Source organism: Acromyrmex echinatior, chromosome 12 (assembly GCF_024713525.1).
Source record: "Acromyrmex echinatior isolate Ae372 chromosome 12, ASM2471352v2, whole genome shotgun sequence".
In the NCBI taxonomy this organism is placed as follows: domain Eukaryota; kingdom Metazoa; phylum Arthropoda; class Insecta; order Hymenoptera; family Formicidae; genus Acromyrmex; species Acromyrmex echinatior.
In genome coordinates this window covers 12,368,640-12,383,141 of record NC_141863.1, presented here as the reverse complement: position 1 = coordinate 12,383,141, position 14,502 = coordinate 12,368,640, and the positions used below count along the sequence as shown (strand labels likewise).

At 33.6% G+C, this 14,502-nt stretch overlaps 1 protein-coding gene and 3 long non-coding RNA genes across 5 annotated transcripts in view; 3 read left to right on the top strand and 1 right to left on the bottom strand.

Moving 5' to 3' along the window:
* Positions 1 to 14,502, top strand: part of LOC147907924 (uncharacterized) — a 112,639-nt gene that overhangs the window by 31,157 nt on the left and 66,980 nt on the right. The window lies entirely within an intron of this gene.
* On the top strand, positions 4 to 6,411 carry LOC147907931 (uncharacterized). 2 transcript variants are annotated; one of them, XR_015546882.1, is made up of 4 exons: positions 7 to 437; positions 530 to 3,276; positions 3,814 to 4,008; positions 5,155 to 6,411. It is a non-coding gene; the product is annotated as an uncharacterized LOC147907931 (long non-coding RNA). The 2 variants fall into 2 exon arrangements; XR_015546881.1 differs by having other exon boundaries at positions 4 to 437; positions 530 to 4,008.
* On the top strand, positions 6,414 to 9,928 carry LOC147907930 (uncharacterized). Its single transcript, XR_015546883.1, has 2 exons — positions 6,414 to 8,376; positions 8,683 to 9,928. It is a non-coding gene; the product is annotated as an uncharacterized LOC147907930 (long non-coding RNA).
* Positions 10,159 to 13,476, bottom strand: LOC147907929 (uncharacterized). Its single transcript, XM_087411786.1, has 2 exons — positions 13,003 to 13,476; positions 10,159 to 12,251 (listed from the first exon to the last, which is right to left on the bottom strand). Exon 2 carries the CDS (start codon positions 10,588 to 10,590, stop codon positions 10,264 to 10,266), a length of 327 nt encoding a protein of 108 aa, XP_087267912.1. The 5' UTR covers positions 10,591 to 12,251; positions 13,003 to 13,476; the 3' UTR covers positions 10,159 to 10,263.

Genomic DNA, 14,502 nt, shown 5'->3' with positions numbered 1-14,502 from the left:
GACGCTGTATGTGTTAGAAAACAACGGCGTTATACGAGTCAATCAGCTGTAACCAGTATGACCCGCGTTTACAGTATCGTTGCCGCGCAACAGAACTCAGTGTAGTGTCAATTCAGTGTAGTGTAGTAGTGTTTTACATACAATCATATATATGTATGTGTGTGTGTGTGTGTGTATTTATATAATGTTTTGTGTTCACAAAATAGAAAAAAATGTAGTAGCAGAATATTGTCTGCCTTTGGTAAGAGAAGGTTATGGGTGCTTTCTAAGCGACTTAGTACAATACAGTATCTCATTCTTGTATTGGCGAACAAGATTGTAATGATGCACCGTGTCACACTGTGTCTCTTGTTGGAAGGCACTCTAGAAGGTCAAGATTGCTTATTGTGATGTGTGTTTCTTGTTGGAAGGCACTCTATAAAACCAGCATGGAAAAGGTTAGCATCTTTATGTCATTCGTGAAAATATCACTTTTATTTATCATACAAGTGATATAGTTATAACAATAATGTGCGCTTTGTTTAATTAGATCCAATGTCAGAGGCGTTCATCGTAGGCTGACTATTTTTAATTTACTGTCAGAGGCGTTAATCATGAGCTGGCTAGCTATAACAAAATGCTACAGCCGTAAATCGTGCTTTGGCTAGTTGTAGACAAATGTCAGAGGCGTTCATCGTGGGCTGACTATTTTTAATTTACTGTCAGAGGCGTTAATCGTGAGCTGGCTAGCTATAACAAAATGCCACAGTTATAAATCGTGCTTTGACTAGTTATAGACAAATGTCAGAGGCCTTCATCGTGGACTGACTATTTTTAATTTATTGGCAGAGACATTCGATTATCAAATTTGGTGAAATACAATTACGGAATCAACTTGTAGAATTTTGCGTCTAACAATTAAAGAAATGTGAATAGCATTGTCATGATGGAATCAAAAGCTAACATGATGGAAACAAAGAAACTAATGAAGAAAAAAAAGACTGAATATCAGTAAACAGCTTCTTTGAAACCTTATAACTTTTGTCTGAAACATTTTTTCTAATCTTATGTAATGGCCTTATAGCACAAGAATGACCGTAATTCAATCATAGAAGAGAACGTGAATCATAGGTCAACATATTATATTTTGGCGTACTATGCATGCCGATACAAGTATAATTCACATTCCTTTACGATTATAGTTATAGTCACCTTTATGTTCAGCTCCTAAATCCGGGATCTTTTTGGACACCCTATATAATATATACGTTATACATATATATATAACATACATTATACAGTCAATAGTCACATGCATAATTTTCGTACGATGCTGTACGTTTATGAAATATATATAAGTATATCATATTCGAAGCAAAATGTTTTAGCAAATGTATACACTTATAGGTCAATGTGTATGTTGACTAACAGCAAGTTACAATAAGTATATTTTTACTAAATACATTCTGACTGTGAATTAGATATAATCTTCGGATGTAACCATGTATTTGAAATAGATGTATATACATATAATGTAATAGCACTTTTTCCTTTATTCTCAATATCATTTTAACTTAGGATGTAACATGTATTGTCAGTACGTAAATACATTGCACATACATATGTAGCTATTCCATCTCTTTTTATTATTTTTAATGGGCCTTTTATAATTATAAACCATAAATCAGCCATAAATAAGAAATCAGAAAAATTGACTGTGATTGATCAATTTTTAGCTTCTGACTTCTGATTTATAACTAATGGCTTATTGTAGAAGGCCCATAAAAAAGAGATAGAAGTTATATCATACTTAGCTCATACTTAGCTTTTCATGCAGATATAATATAGACACATTAGTGAATAATAGAATTATATTTTATGTGCATTATGATGTACTCACATTACAAAACATAAAATATATTTCTAATTCATATTCACGTACGTGTGTAGCTACTTCATCTCTTTTTGTTACGTGTAACAAAAAGGTGTACTGATCTTCTTTTTTCTACGTTGAAAAAATAAAAAGAGATGTTTTTTTATAGTCAAATATACAGATATTAGTGATATATGCTTTTATATTTTCAATATCAGAATATATTGGGTCATCTAAAAAATATCCGCGGTTTTTTGTCACTAGATGGTATTGACCATCAACACCATCTAGTACATACAACTAACATAAATTAAAGCTAACGAGAATCAAACACAAATGATCAGACGTAACATCTTAAAAACATAATCAAATTACGAATTCTCTGATAAATTCTCATTTTATGTGTACAGATATACTCATTTTATATATATATATATATATATATATGGATATTCATGAAAAAGAATTACATTATGTATGTGCAATGTCGTATTCATTTATTGATATTATATTATTATTACTTAAAATGACATTGGATGTAAGGAAAAAGTGCTACTACGGCTTTGTATCGATATAGCTATTAAAGTTAAAAACTGTACTTTATGTATAATATAGATTTTTAATACTGGTGATATATATTGGAACACGACCTACACTGCATGTGTACATAATACAACTGTATTTCTAAGGTCCGATTCTATAAGATTAACTTCAATTACGGTTTATTTTTTTCTCAATTCTAAAATTGGAAAATTTTCCAAAATAAATTTTACATTTGTGAAATCGAACCTAATACACGTCCCTGCTAAGATGGTAATGTAGGAAACGGAATAAAAATATCGATAATTAATCGATCGTATTTTCTGCATGATCATATTAACTCAGAGGGCGTAAGCATCTTATACATTGTGAGGAATTCTTAATGCCTCACTAGCGCAGCGAGCGTAGTAAGCTTAAAGATTGTGTTGGTAACGAGTTGCCTAGTAGCGTAAAAAAATAAAAAAAAAGAAGTATTATATTAAGAGATCAATAAAGGTGTTCGTCCTGTATGGTCATATAAAATTGTATTCGTGAAATAAATATTATATTTACAAATTAAGTCTCGATTATAATTTTCTTTATCACATCACACGACAAGCGTGGGCTTGTCAAAAGAACTCTGACTTATCCATTGAGTCACATATTCCCACAACATTGGAAATAAAAACCTGTAATATCGACCTTGATTAACTTCAGCCTTCGCTCCAGCTCCAGCATCTCCTTAATGCGAGCATGAAATTTATGCGACAACCACTGACGATACGCGTCACGAACTGTGAGAAATCGTGAATGATGGGAAGCAGCGCGGAGAAGCGCAAGCATGACGAAATGCTGCCGAGCACTATAACAAGAACTTTTACATTTGTTTACATATGTTTGGGACAGTAAGATACTCTTCACAGATTAAACAATAATATAAGTTTTCATCATGTGGCGCTTCATTTGAACTGCTCAAAATATAACCATTTCTTTTTAAATATTGATGTATTGTTACATTTTTTAATTGAAGTATTGTTAATAGACGATGAATGAATTGAAGTATCGTCATTAATGGACAATGTATTCTTTTCAAGAATATTTTTATGACACACAGAATTCGCATGTCACAAAACATGTATTAAATCGCATGAATAATTTTTATTGCACACATTGCAGTAATACATACTACTATCAGATGATACTTCGCGTATTCAAAATTTGTATCTTTCGTCTGTAAGCTAAGCTTCTGAAAAACTTCGCTTACGTTTTTTAGTCTTTATTAAATTAATTCGTTACATTAATTCGTCACACATGTCTGTATATTACTATGTTAACTAAATATATAAATTAAATATATAACTAAATATTTAAATATGCAATGTATATTTGTGTGTGTGTATATATATATTATGTGAAATTCCATCTTACCTTCAATATTATAGCTAATATTGAAAATGATGTGACGATATACTGCTTACAACCATGTGAGCAAAAATCAACAATAATATATAGCGCATCGTTGCGGCAAAACCTGGATGCTTATTTATTAGTTCGCGAACGCGACTCATACATACATGCATACACCGCGTGAAGGAGCTGCACGAAGTAAACGAAAGAAGACGATGACGTGATGGAAGGTTAGTGCAAACAATTTATTATTTTAACGTAATATTAAATATCGAAACTACTTTGATAATAAGTAGAAAATATCCGATATTATCCGACACTTTTTTACTATACGACCGGATAGTTGGATATCATTAGTATCCGAGAATGTATCCGAAATTAGATATCATTAAATTGTTGATTTTTTTCTTATACAAATGTTTCTAGAAACAAGTATGCATATTACATATTTATAATGCTATAATATCTTATATATTGTTGTAAAATTATAATTTTTTTCTCTATAACCTTTTTCTTAGAAAACACTTTCTCGGTATCCTGTCGGATATCCGGAAAATGTAGGATATCCGACTTGAAAAAATTGCCTTCTCAGATATCCGATATCCAGTTTGCGGTAATTTTAAGATGCCATGCATCTCTAATAATAAGTCTGTATTGTTGTATATTTATTATAAATATTAATATAAATGAAAATTGTATACTATAATTAGGATTGCTAGATGGCTGAGATTTCTCGTAAATTACCAGAAATATATAATTTTAACAAAATCTTAGATTTCATTTCACATTTTCAACTCACTTTTTACGATCGCAACTGTCAGCATTTACATTTAAGATTTATAGACAATTATTCATACTCAACTTTGTGTGTTGTGACATCACCGAGTTTTCTTAAAAGATTTTTTTGTAAATAATTATAAAAATTTTTTAAAATAATATATAAGTCCTATAGTTTTCAACTTGCCTTTCTATTTAAAAAAAAAAGTTATTTCACTTAAAATGCCATAAAAAATTATCGGTATTATAATTTATGTGGGCACATTAATTCAAGAGCTGATAGTTGAAAAAGAGATTTTCATAAATTATTTGAGTTAAGCCTCTTGTATTAATGTACCCACATAAATTATAATACCGATAATTTTTTATGGCATTTTAAGTGAAATAACTTTTTTTTTTAAATAGAAAGGCAAATCGAAAACTATAGGACTTATATATTATTTAAAAAAATTTTTATAATTATTTACAAAAAAATCTTTTCTTCTTATATATATATTATATATATATATATATATATATATATATATATATATATATATATGAAGAGTATAACGATACATCATGCACTTCATGCGTATAATATTTATCTATTTTATTAGGAAAAAAAAGACTGCAATGAGCATCGCTGCCACAGGTGATGCTGCAATTGCAGCAGCTGGAATCGAGATTACAGTTGCAACCTCAGCAAATACTGTAATTGCAGCATTATCTGCAAGAACAGCAACTGCAGCAACCGCAGCAGCAGCAGCAGCAGCAGGAACTGCAGCAATCGCAGGAGCAGCAGGAGCTGCAGCAACAGCAGGAGCAGCAGATGATTTTCTTTTGATCTTATTGTATATACAATATCTGCATCTGTCATGTCTTTATTTTTGTGAAAAGTCTTTATTTTTGACATCTGTTAAAGATCCTTCATATACGAGTATAAGCTGTTACAATTAATGTAAGACCTATAAAGGGTGTATTTGAAATACTTTTATTTGAAAAACAGTATTTTCGTAACATAGTTGTATTTTATATTATGTATTTCAATGGAGCACATGAAAGTATTTTGTATTTATAATATTTCAAAGAGCACAAATAATTTTGTAAAATATTTTGTATTTTGTGTTTCAAATACTAAGATTGATAATCAAGCTTATTATCTGAACAACAAAATATAAAAAATATTTTTATCCTTCCATTTTGGATGCTTTTATGTGCTCCGTTGAAATCTAAAATACAATTGTATTACAATTGTATTATGACAAATTGATTGTCATTATCAATGGCATCCTTAGGACTGCTGTCAGTGATTATCCACTGATTCAGATTTAGATTATGCTTCCTTCCATATCTCTTTTTTTTTTCCTTTCTTCTTTTTCCTCTTTCCCTTTAATTTTCCTTTCTTTTCAATCCCTTCTGTTCTGTGCACAATTTAACACCATTGATAATGTTAGACCGAAAACCAATAACTAAAAATAAAATATTGGATCATCTAAAAAGTATCCGCGGTACTTTGTCACTAGATATATGACCATCAACACACATCTAGCGACAAAAAACCGCGGATGCTTTTTAGATGACCCAATATATAACACAAAGTATTGATTTTTTATGAAATATTAAGAATAAAGGTTATAGATATAATGAAAATACTTAATGAAACTTATCTGAGTAATCTCAAAGACGTTATTAACCTCTTGATACATATAATTGTCAAAATATGAAATCTCAGCGATGACAGCCGTTCACGAACAGTTCACGAATTATCATGTATTACACTACTTTTACACTCGATCGGCCACGATCGGCGCAAACTAACGGATTATTATAATAAATGTTACGAATCCGTAGAAAATAAAACTATGGTGCCTCAAGGGTTTTTGTTGCTACCAACATTACCCCCTCTTTTTTTATGAAAATTGTCATGTGAAAGAGTGAGATAATCTATACTCCTCTCGCTCGAAGAAATTTGACGAAATTCTTATGGCCAGTCTTTGATTACGAGTCTGTAGTGTACATTAGTTCAGCCCAGTTATGCGCTGTCGTAGGAATTTTTTCCACACGGGAATATTTGTGCGCATGTGTATCGCCGATATGATGTGAAAACAGTCAATATGAAACTGTAACGGCAGCTTACGCATGCGCACGAACATTCCTGTATGAGAATAATTACCACGACATCGCATTACCGGTTTAATCACAGAAAACAGACTTTGTACAAATAGTGCGAGAATTAGTAAATATTTAGAAGACACCCTTCATTTTCAATTTCAGTGAAATTATGCTCATTCGGCGCGTTTTTGCACGAAATGAAAGAATCTGGCAATAAAATGTTATGCTTATTCTGGCGAACCGAGATATTAAGCATTGAAATTGACGACTATTGAAGTTAAAAAATTTCTCAGCTACAAAATATCGCGATGAAAGCATGTGCTGAAATTACATTTTCATGCTTTATAGTGTAAGAAATTCACTAGATATACACACAACAGAAATATCAATATCAGAGCTGTGTGGCTCAGTGGCAGAACGGAAGTCTATCAACTTGGAGGAGAGAACAGACCTGGGATCGAGATGAGTGCCCTGATATTTTTTTCTGTTGTCGTCAATTGTTTACAATGACTACATGTGCATAAATCTTTTTACTAACTTGCTTCTACAGCGATATATTAATATCTGTTTATTAATATTCAAATCGTCTTTTCATTGTTTTTTAGGAGTTTACAACTTTTCGCATATAGCAAGAACAGAATAGGCTTTTATTTTGAATAAAAATGCATCAAATGAGCCTAATTTCATTAAAATCGGAGGTGAAGTAATGATTCTAAATAAATACAGATAAAATACATATACATAGCGTTGCATTAAGTCAGTGTAACGGATTTCCTAATTACAATATCGTCAACTTTAACGCTTAATATCTCGGTTTACGGGCTTAGGCATGACATTTTACTATCAGATTCTTTCGTTTCATGCCAAAATGCGACAAATAAGTATAATTTTATTAAAATTGAAGGTGAAAGGCGTTTTCTAAATAATTATCCGAGAATTTATGAGTAATAAAATGATAAATATATATATAAATAATAGCAAGCCTACCTATAAAACCTATAAATTGTGTGTCATTATTATCTTTAATTCAGAATTTTTTTTAATGGAATTGTATTCATTTTCATCACACAAATCTAATATTTCTATGTAAACAATATGAGACGTCAGACGTTTTTATTGTGCATTAAAATCATTTTTTTATTCCTTGCATATTTACATTCGTCAGTTCTGGATTACACTAGTTCAATTCAGTTCAATTCTAGTGTAATCCTCGTTCAGGAACAGAAAACAAACCTATAGTCTCTTTCCAATTCTAGAATTGAAAAGATATGAGAAACTAGTTGAACCTCAGTTAAGAGTTAACCGTGAACTAGATCTTAGGAATGAGTTCTTATCACGGTGTAAGAATAATAAGTGATTCCACTCGCCCATTTTTGTCTAGAAAAACTGTAACGAAATTGAGATAGTTCAGACACGTAACACTAGAGAGCATAATAATCTGACACCTAAAGCCGGTTCTACATTATTTGCAAGCCAATCCCAAGTTTGTTGCGATAGTCAATATGAAGCATTGATTTTAAAATGCAAGCTTCAGATTGGCTGTAGAATCGGCTTAATAAGAGTCGCGACTGGATAAGAGTGACATAAGACCGGAGGGATGCCATTGCCGGATACCAGGTACTGGCTAGAAATAGCACAATTCCACCATGGTTGACAATTGATAGTCCAATTTCACGCCTTCTACACCATGAAACAGCCCTAATAGCACAAACGTCAATATGTCGATTGTAAGTTGACTTTGCTAAGTCAGGCCTTTAGACTGTAAGTCGATTTTGTGCAGACGTCCTTCCAATAACGCGACTTTAGAACATCTAGTGCAATTTACGTTCACAAAGCTTAAATGTGGAATCATTTCGTCCTTGTTGTTTAAGTATAGTTAAACAAGGATGTTCATGAGCGTTGTGGGCATGAATCGGACTACAGCCTAATAGTTGACTTAAAGTCGGCTTACAGTCGTTTTTAAAGTGGGACATTGTATGATTTAAAGACGTTTCAAGTCATCTAAAGTCGATTTACGGACGTCCATTTTTCAGACGTCTAGAAGCTAAGACTCAGAGTCGACTTAGAGTCGACTTTGTGCTGTTAGGAAGTTGCTCTCATCAATTCACAGATTCACTACCACATCGAAAGTATCTGCAAATTAAAAGGCGGCATTTAAAGGGATCGAAATCTGATCAAACACGAGGCAGTACGGCCTCTCGTATGTATGTGACCGAACAAAACCTCCGGTTGTAAAAATCATCATTTTAAATCGTTTATATTTCATATGAAGAGTTTTGAAGTGCAAATAAAAAAGTTTGTGAGTCATTCTATTAATTACAATTAATCATTCTTTTTAATCACTCTTACCATGTACTTGACCGAAATAATTAACCGGATCTAAATTCAACAAAGTTTATATATAGAATCGTTTGTATTTCGAACAAAGTATAATACATTAAAGTTAAATGAGTTATGAAGTACATTAAAAACCTTTGTGAATCATCTAGACATTTTTAATTAAATATTAAAAATGTATTTGACCGAAATATAGATATTAGACGCTACAGTCGGAAATTCCATTAGACACGATAGGTAGTCTTTCTAATATTTTGATATTCTAGTACGTATTAAATTGCTTGGAATGAGTTCCGATCGGAATTATTTAGTTTTCCTATAGTTTCTTTAAAAAATATAATAGAAATGTAGGAAATAATTTAATTATTGTATTTTGATCGGAATCCATTCTGAATTCATTCCATTATACGTTTTCGATCAACAAGATGGATGAGTAACTAACACTGTAAGACAAAATTCTTTGCATCATTTTCTGTAATAGACCTCAAATGTTATTGTCATAGAATTTAATTGTATCAGGTTTTGAAACATAATATAAAAATTAGAAATTGTTTTATTGTAGATTTCAACCGTCACTCCTTCAAAATATTGTGAAGTGTCTGAACTATATTTTTTATATGTAAAGGAATCACATATTTTTCTGAAGCTCTTGTTAAAAGACTTAGATCATAATAATGTCCAGCGTTAACAACTGTACAATTTGTTTGGGTTCTAATACACAAGTTAACACAATCTTCCATACTATAAATAAGTTGTTGATCACCCTAAAATATTTTTATTCACTTGATATAAATATATTTTTTAAAAATTACTTATATGCGAAAATAATTCAGGATATGAATAATCTCTGCATCATAATCACAATGCATAACTGTCACCGTATGATCGATTCCATGTAGACAATCATCATTAGTAAAATTAAACAAAATTCTTCTTTGTTCATTATCTAATTTTGGAGGAAACCTTTCTTTTAATATAAAAAAATTAATTCCTTTATCAGACTTACGATAATATACTTTAATATATAAAAATATTGTTAGGGAGAGGACCTTGATGTCCCCGTTGCTCTATGTGGAGCGCTATTTTCTCTTTGTCCGAGATCTGTCTCCTGCCTTGTGGTTTGTTCGTGTCGGTATTGGTAGCGTGTGATAAAAGATGAAATGAACTCTACCTTGATATAAGACCTCTTTTATTATACTTGAATTACACTCGCGTCTTTTATAAAGATAAAATATAAAGTTAAGTAATTAAAACTTGTGCACAGTCGTGCACGTGTGCTATTCGCGAGGAGGTCGCACACGGAATCTGGCCAAAATGGAGAAGGGATCTTCTTGTAGTGTGGGCCCTACTCTCAATGCGTCGTTTAAAGATAGTCCAGTCGTGGTCTTGCATGAGCCACCAAATACCACCCGGAGCTTGGTAGTGGAACTCGTTTCATTTTGCACAGCATGATGTGGAAGATAGAAAGTTGGAGAGCCTTGGCTTAGCATCGTGCTACTGATCATCTTCTTCATGTGATTCAAGAGCCTGTATTCATCCATGAACTTCTTGTATTCGTCATGCGAGGTTGAGCGATGAGCCGCTTCTCCAACGATTTGAAACATTTTAGAGCGATGTCCTTGGATTCTCCCAATTCATCCAGTTTGTCTTGCCTTGTTGGCAACTTAACGATAAAACGACCTTCTAAATTTCGCTTTACGCCTTGCAGGAATGACTCTTCAGGCCTTTTCTTCGAGAGAAAATGGTTTAGGAGTGGTATCATATTCCACCTCCCAAAACCGATTTAATGTAAGCCTTAAATCATCGAGTGAGGTTAAATGAAAATTAACAGAAGGAACCGATCCGATTATGTCACTTGGTGTGATACCGGAAATAATCCATCCAAAGTGTGTCTTTTGCAAAGTCGGCTGATTTGTTGATTATTTGATCTGACCCGCACAAATGAGCCTCCAGAAGGACTCGGCCCCGATTAACATATCAATGTTTGCCGGTACGTTAAAATTAGGGAGTTTTATATGTTTTGAAACCGACACACTTTGCATGGATATGAAGTGCTGTGGCAACTGCTGCGTTATTTTTGGAAGCACCATGCAGTCCATTTTTTCGGAAAACCTATTAAAACGTGATTTAACGCAAAGATTGACTACCTTATTAGCGTGGATTACTTCATCCATAACTCCCGCCACTGATACATCAAGATACTGATACACTGATACGTCGCTCCCTGAGCTTCAAGCGATTTGCTAGTTCCTTCCTTATAAAATTCATTTACGAACCGCTGTCAAGTAATGCTCGACATGAATGAATTTGATTATTGGCATCGTATATATGGATAATTGCGGTAGACAGTAAAATATTTAACGAACGATGACCTGATGTACATTGTGTGGCGACGAGGAGTGGAGGATTGGTTGCTTGACCTGCGTGTTTGATTGCGAACTATCTGAACTATTCGGATGGCTTATGTGTAACAATGTGTTATGCTTTTTGCTACATTTTCGACACATATTTGAGTTACATGCTTTCGCTTGATGTGTTCGATCTTAGACAATTGAAACATAAATGCACTTTTTTCGCGGCGTTAATTCTATCTTCAACCGATAAACTGAGAAATTCTTTACAATAATATGTGGAATGATTTTCCTTGCAAACAGCACAAGAAAGATTGGATGTAGCGACATTTGCGACAGACGACTTTGGACCTTGAATTGTTATTATGTATTAATGTAATATTACTTGTTACATTATTATGAAATCTGCCATGTACTGATTCCAATGCTTGGCATCGGAGAGTCAAGAATTCTATTAAATTCTTTAAATCTGGCAGCTCTTTTCCCTTGATGCTTAATTCCCACGCGCCTTGCTAGTGACTACATCCAACTTACAAATAATAAGATGAATAATTAAATCATCCCAATAATCAGTAGGCCTTCCGAAGGCCTTGAGCGCACGCAAATGCTTAAGAAAAGTGTCTAATAATTCGCGAGTCATGCTGTGATTTTTCTTGCGTACAGCTGGTACTTCGAACAAAGCGCGAACATGCTTTTGTACAACCCATCTCAGATTGTCGAAACGTTCCTCGACCGCCGCCCATGCTTCATGATAATTGGCTGCAGTGAAGTCTCTATGGACTTAATTATGTCAGAGGCAGCGTCCTTTAAGGAAGACCTCAGGTAATGAAATGTTTCGATGTCCGCTAAATCCTTATTTGAATGAATTAATTGTTCAAAGGTATCCTTGTAGGAATACCAATCGTCATATGCTCCTGTAAAAATTGGCAAATCGATTTTAGGCAGTTTAACACGCGTTTCCCTCGATTTCACCGCTTGTCCATTTGAGTTTGATGAAGTTGACGGAGAAGCATTTTTTTCCATACGCTCAATAAGAGCGATATAACTAGCCATTAACTGGAAATAAGAGGCTTCAAAATTGTCGCGCTGTTGCGCATGTTGTTCATAGAGAACTCTTTTGTCGGTGATCGAGAGATTTGCGTTTTCAAGAATTTCTATACAAAACTGAGCTGCTTCGAATTGATTCTACAACTCCGATAATCTTTGCTTACACTCAATGAGACCATGCTGCGATCCGCAGTTGACGTCGAAATTGTCGATAAACCGTCTTTAACTGTGTAACCGCGGACTTTGTATGAGCTCTCTTAATTTTTGCATCTGCTAATGAAAGTGTTTCCATTATGAAAAAACGTTAATTGTAATGCGATATTGACTACGTGGCAATGCAAAGCCGTTATAAAATTTCAATGTGACAGCCTGGTCAATGAAATGTAAAGTTTTATGAAGATGCAAATGGCCGCCTGTGTCGGCACGAATCTAGCATCTTCTAACAACACAAAATGGCCGCTCTTGTGAGCGAGAATGATAGCATACAATTTGGCGGCTCCCGTGAGCGAAAGTGATGCACGACAATATGGCGGCTCTTGTGAGCGAAAGCAAAGACCTCGATATGCCGATGCCTATTGAATATGATGCGTTCTTGTGAATAAATAAAAACTTTTTTACCTCGCAATGTATATGCCTGAGATAAGACTTGTGAATACTTGTCGTGTGCTTATACGCTTGCACGTGGCCTCAGAATAGAAAATGTAATATGCATGTGTATGCGATACCTGTGTATCTGACAATTCACCGAACTCCGAAGTCTGTCGGAATTTGTGAATATCCGGTTCGAAGGACCAATGTTAGGGAGAGGACCTTGGTGTCCCCGTTGCGCTATGTGGAGCGCTATTTTCTCTTTATCCGAGGTCTGTGTCTCCTGCCTTGTGGCTTGTCCGTGTTGGTAGCGTGTGATAAAAGATAAAATGAACTCTACCTTGATATAAGACCTCTTTTATTATACTTGAATTATACTCGCGTCTTTTATAAAGATAAAATATAAAGTTAAGTAATTAAAACTTGCGCACAGTCGTGCACGTGCTATTCGCGAGGAGGTCGCACACGGAATCTTCTAGAAAACCAACTGTGAGAAGCGCGGCGGTTTACACGCAGGCAGCATAGTCGCGCGCATGCCCTCCCCTTCGGTGGACCCCATCAGCGACACGACACGTCGCTATCACGCCGCAATCACGTCGCAAAGCCAATGGGCTGGTGTCAGCCTGCTGAGCTATACTAACACTGACAAGCGCCAACAAATATCTTTTTTATCTGATGTCAGTTTTATTAAATTATATATAAAATTAAACTTAACTTACGTTCAGACACTTCACAATATTTTGAAGGAGTGACGTTAAAACCTACAATAAGATAATTTCTAATTTTTGTATTATGTTTCAAAACCTGATACAATTAAATCCTATGACAATAGCATTTGAGGTCTATTATAGAGAATGATGCAAAAAATTTTGTCTTACAGTATTAATTACTCATCTATCTTGTTGATTGAATAACAACCAAAAAACGTAGAATGGATTCCGATCAAAATAATTAAATTATTTCTATTGTCTATATTTTTATTGTGTTTTTTTAAAGAAACTGTAGGAAAACTAAATAATTCCGATCGGAACTCAATTCCATAATACGTCCTGAAATATCAAAATACTAAAGAGATCTATCTAACTAATGGAATTTCCGTGACCGTAGCGCCTATATCTATATTTCAAATACATAATTCAATATTTAATTAAAAATGTCTGGATGACTCACAAATGTTTTTAATGGTACTTTATAACTCTTCATACGAAACTCTTCAAACGATTCCATAAAACATATAAACATTGTTGAATTTAGATCCGGTTAATTATTTCAGTCAAGTACATGATCCAAAAAAGAATTATAATTAATAGAATGACTCACAAATCTTTTTATTTGTACTTCAAAACTCTTCATACGAAATACAAACGATTTAAAATGATAATTTTTACAACCGGAGGTTTGTTCGGTCACGTACATACGACCCCCTCATGTCATGACTTTTATTATAGGGACTCTAAGACCGGGTTCACATCTTAATGAAAAAACGGAAAGCGGAAGTCAATCATAACTCGCTGAAAGACAGAAACAGAC

What these genes read in the sequence shown, in the direction of transcription:
- LOC147907929 (XM_087411786.1), bottom strand. Translation starts at nt 10,590, where the DNA reads ATGTTTCAAATCGTTGGAGAAGCGGCTCATCGCTCAACCTCGCATGAC.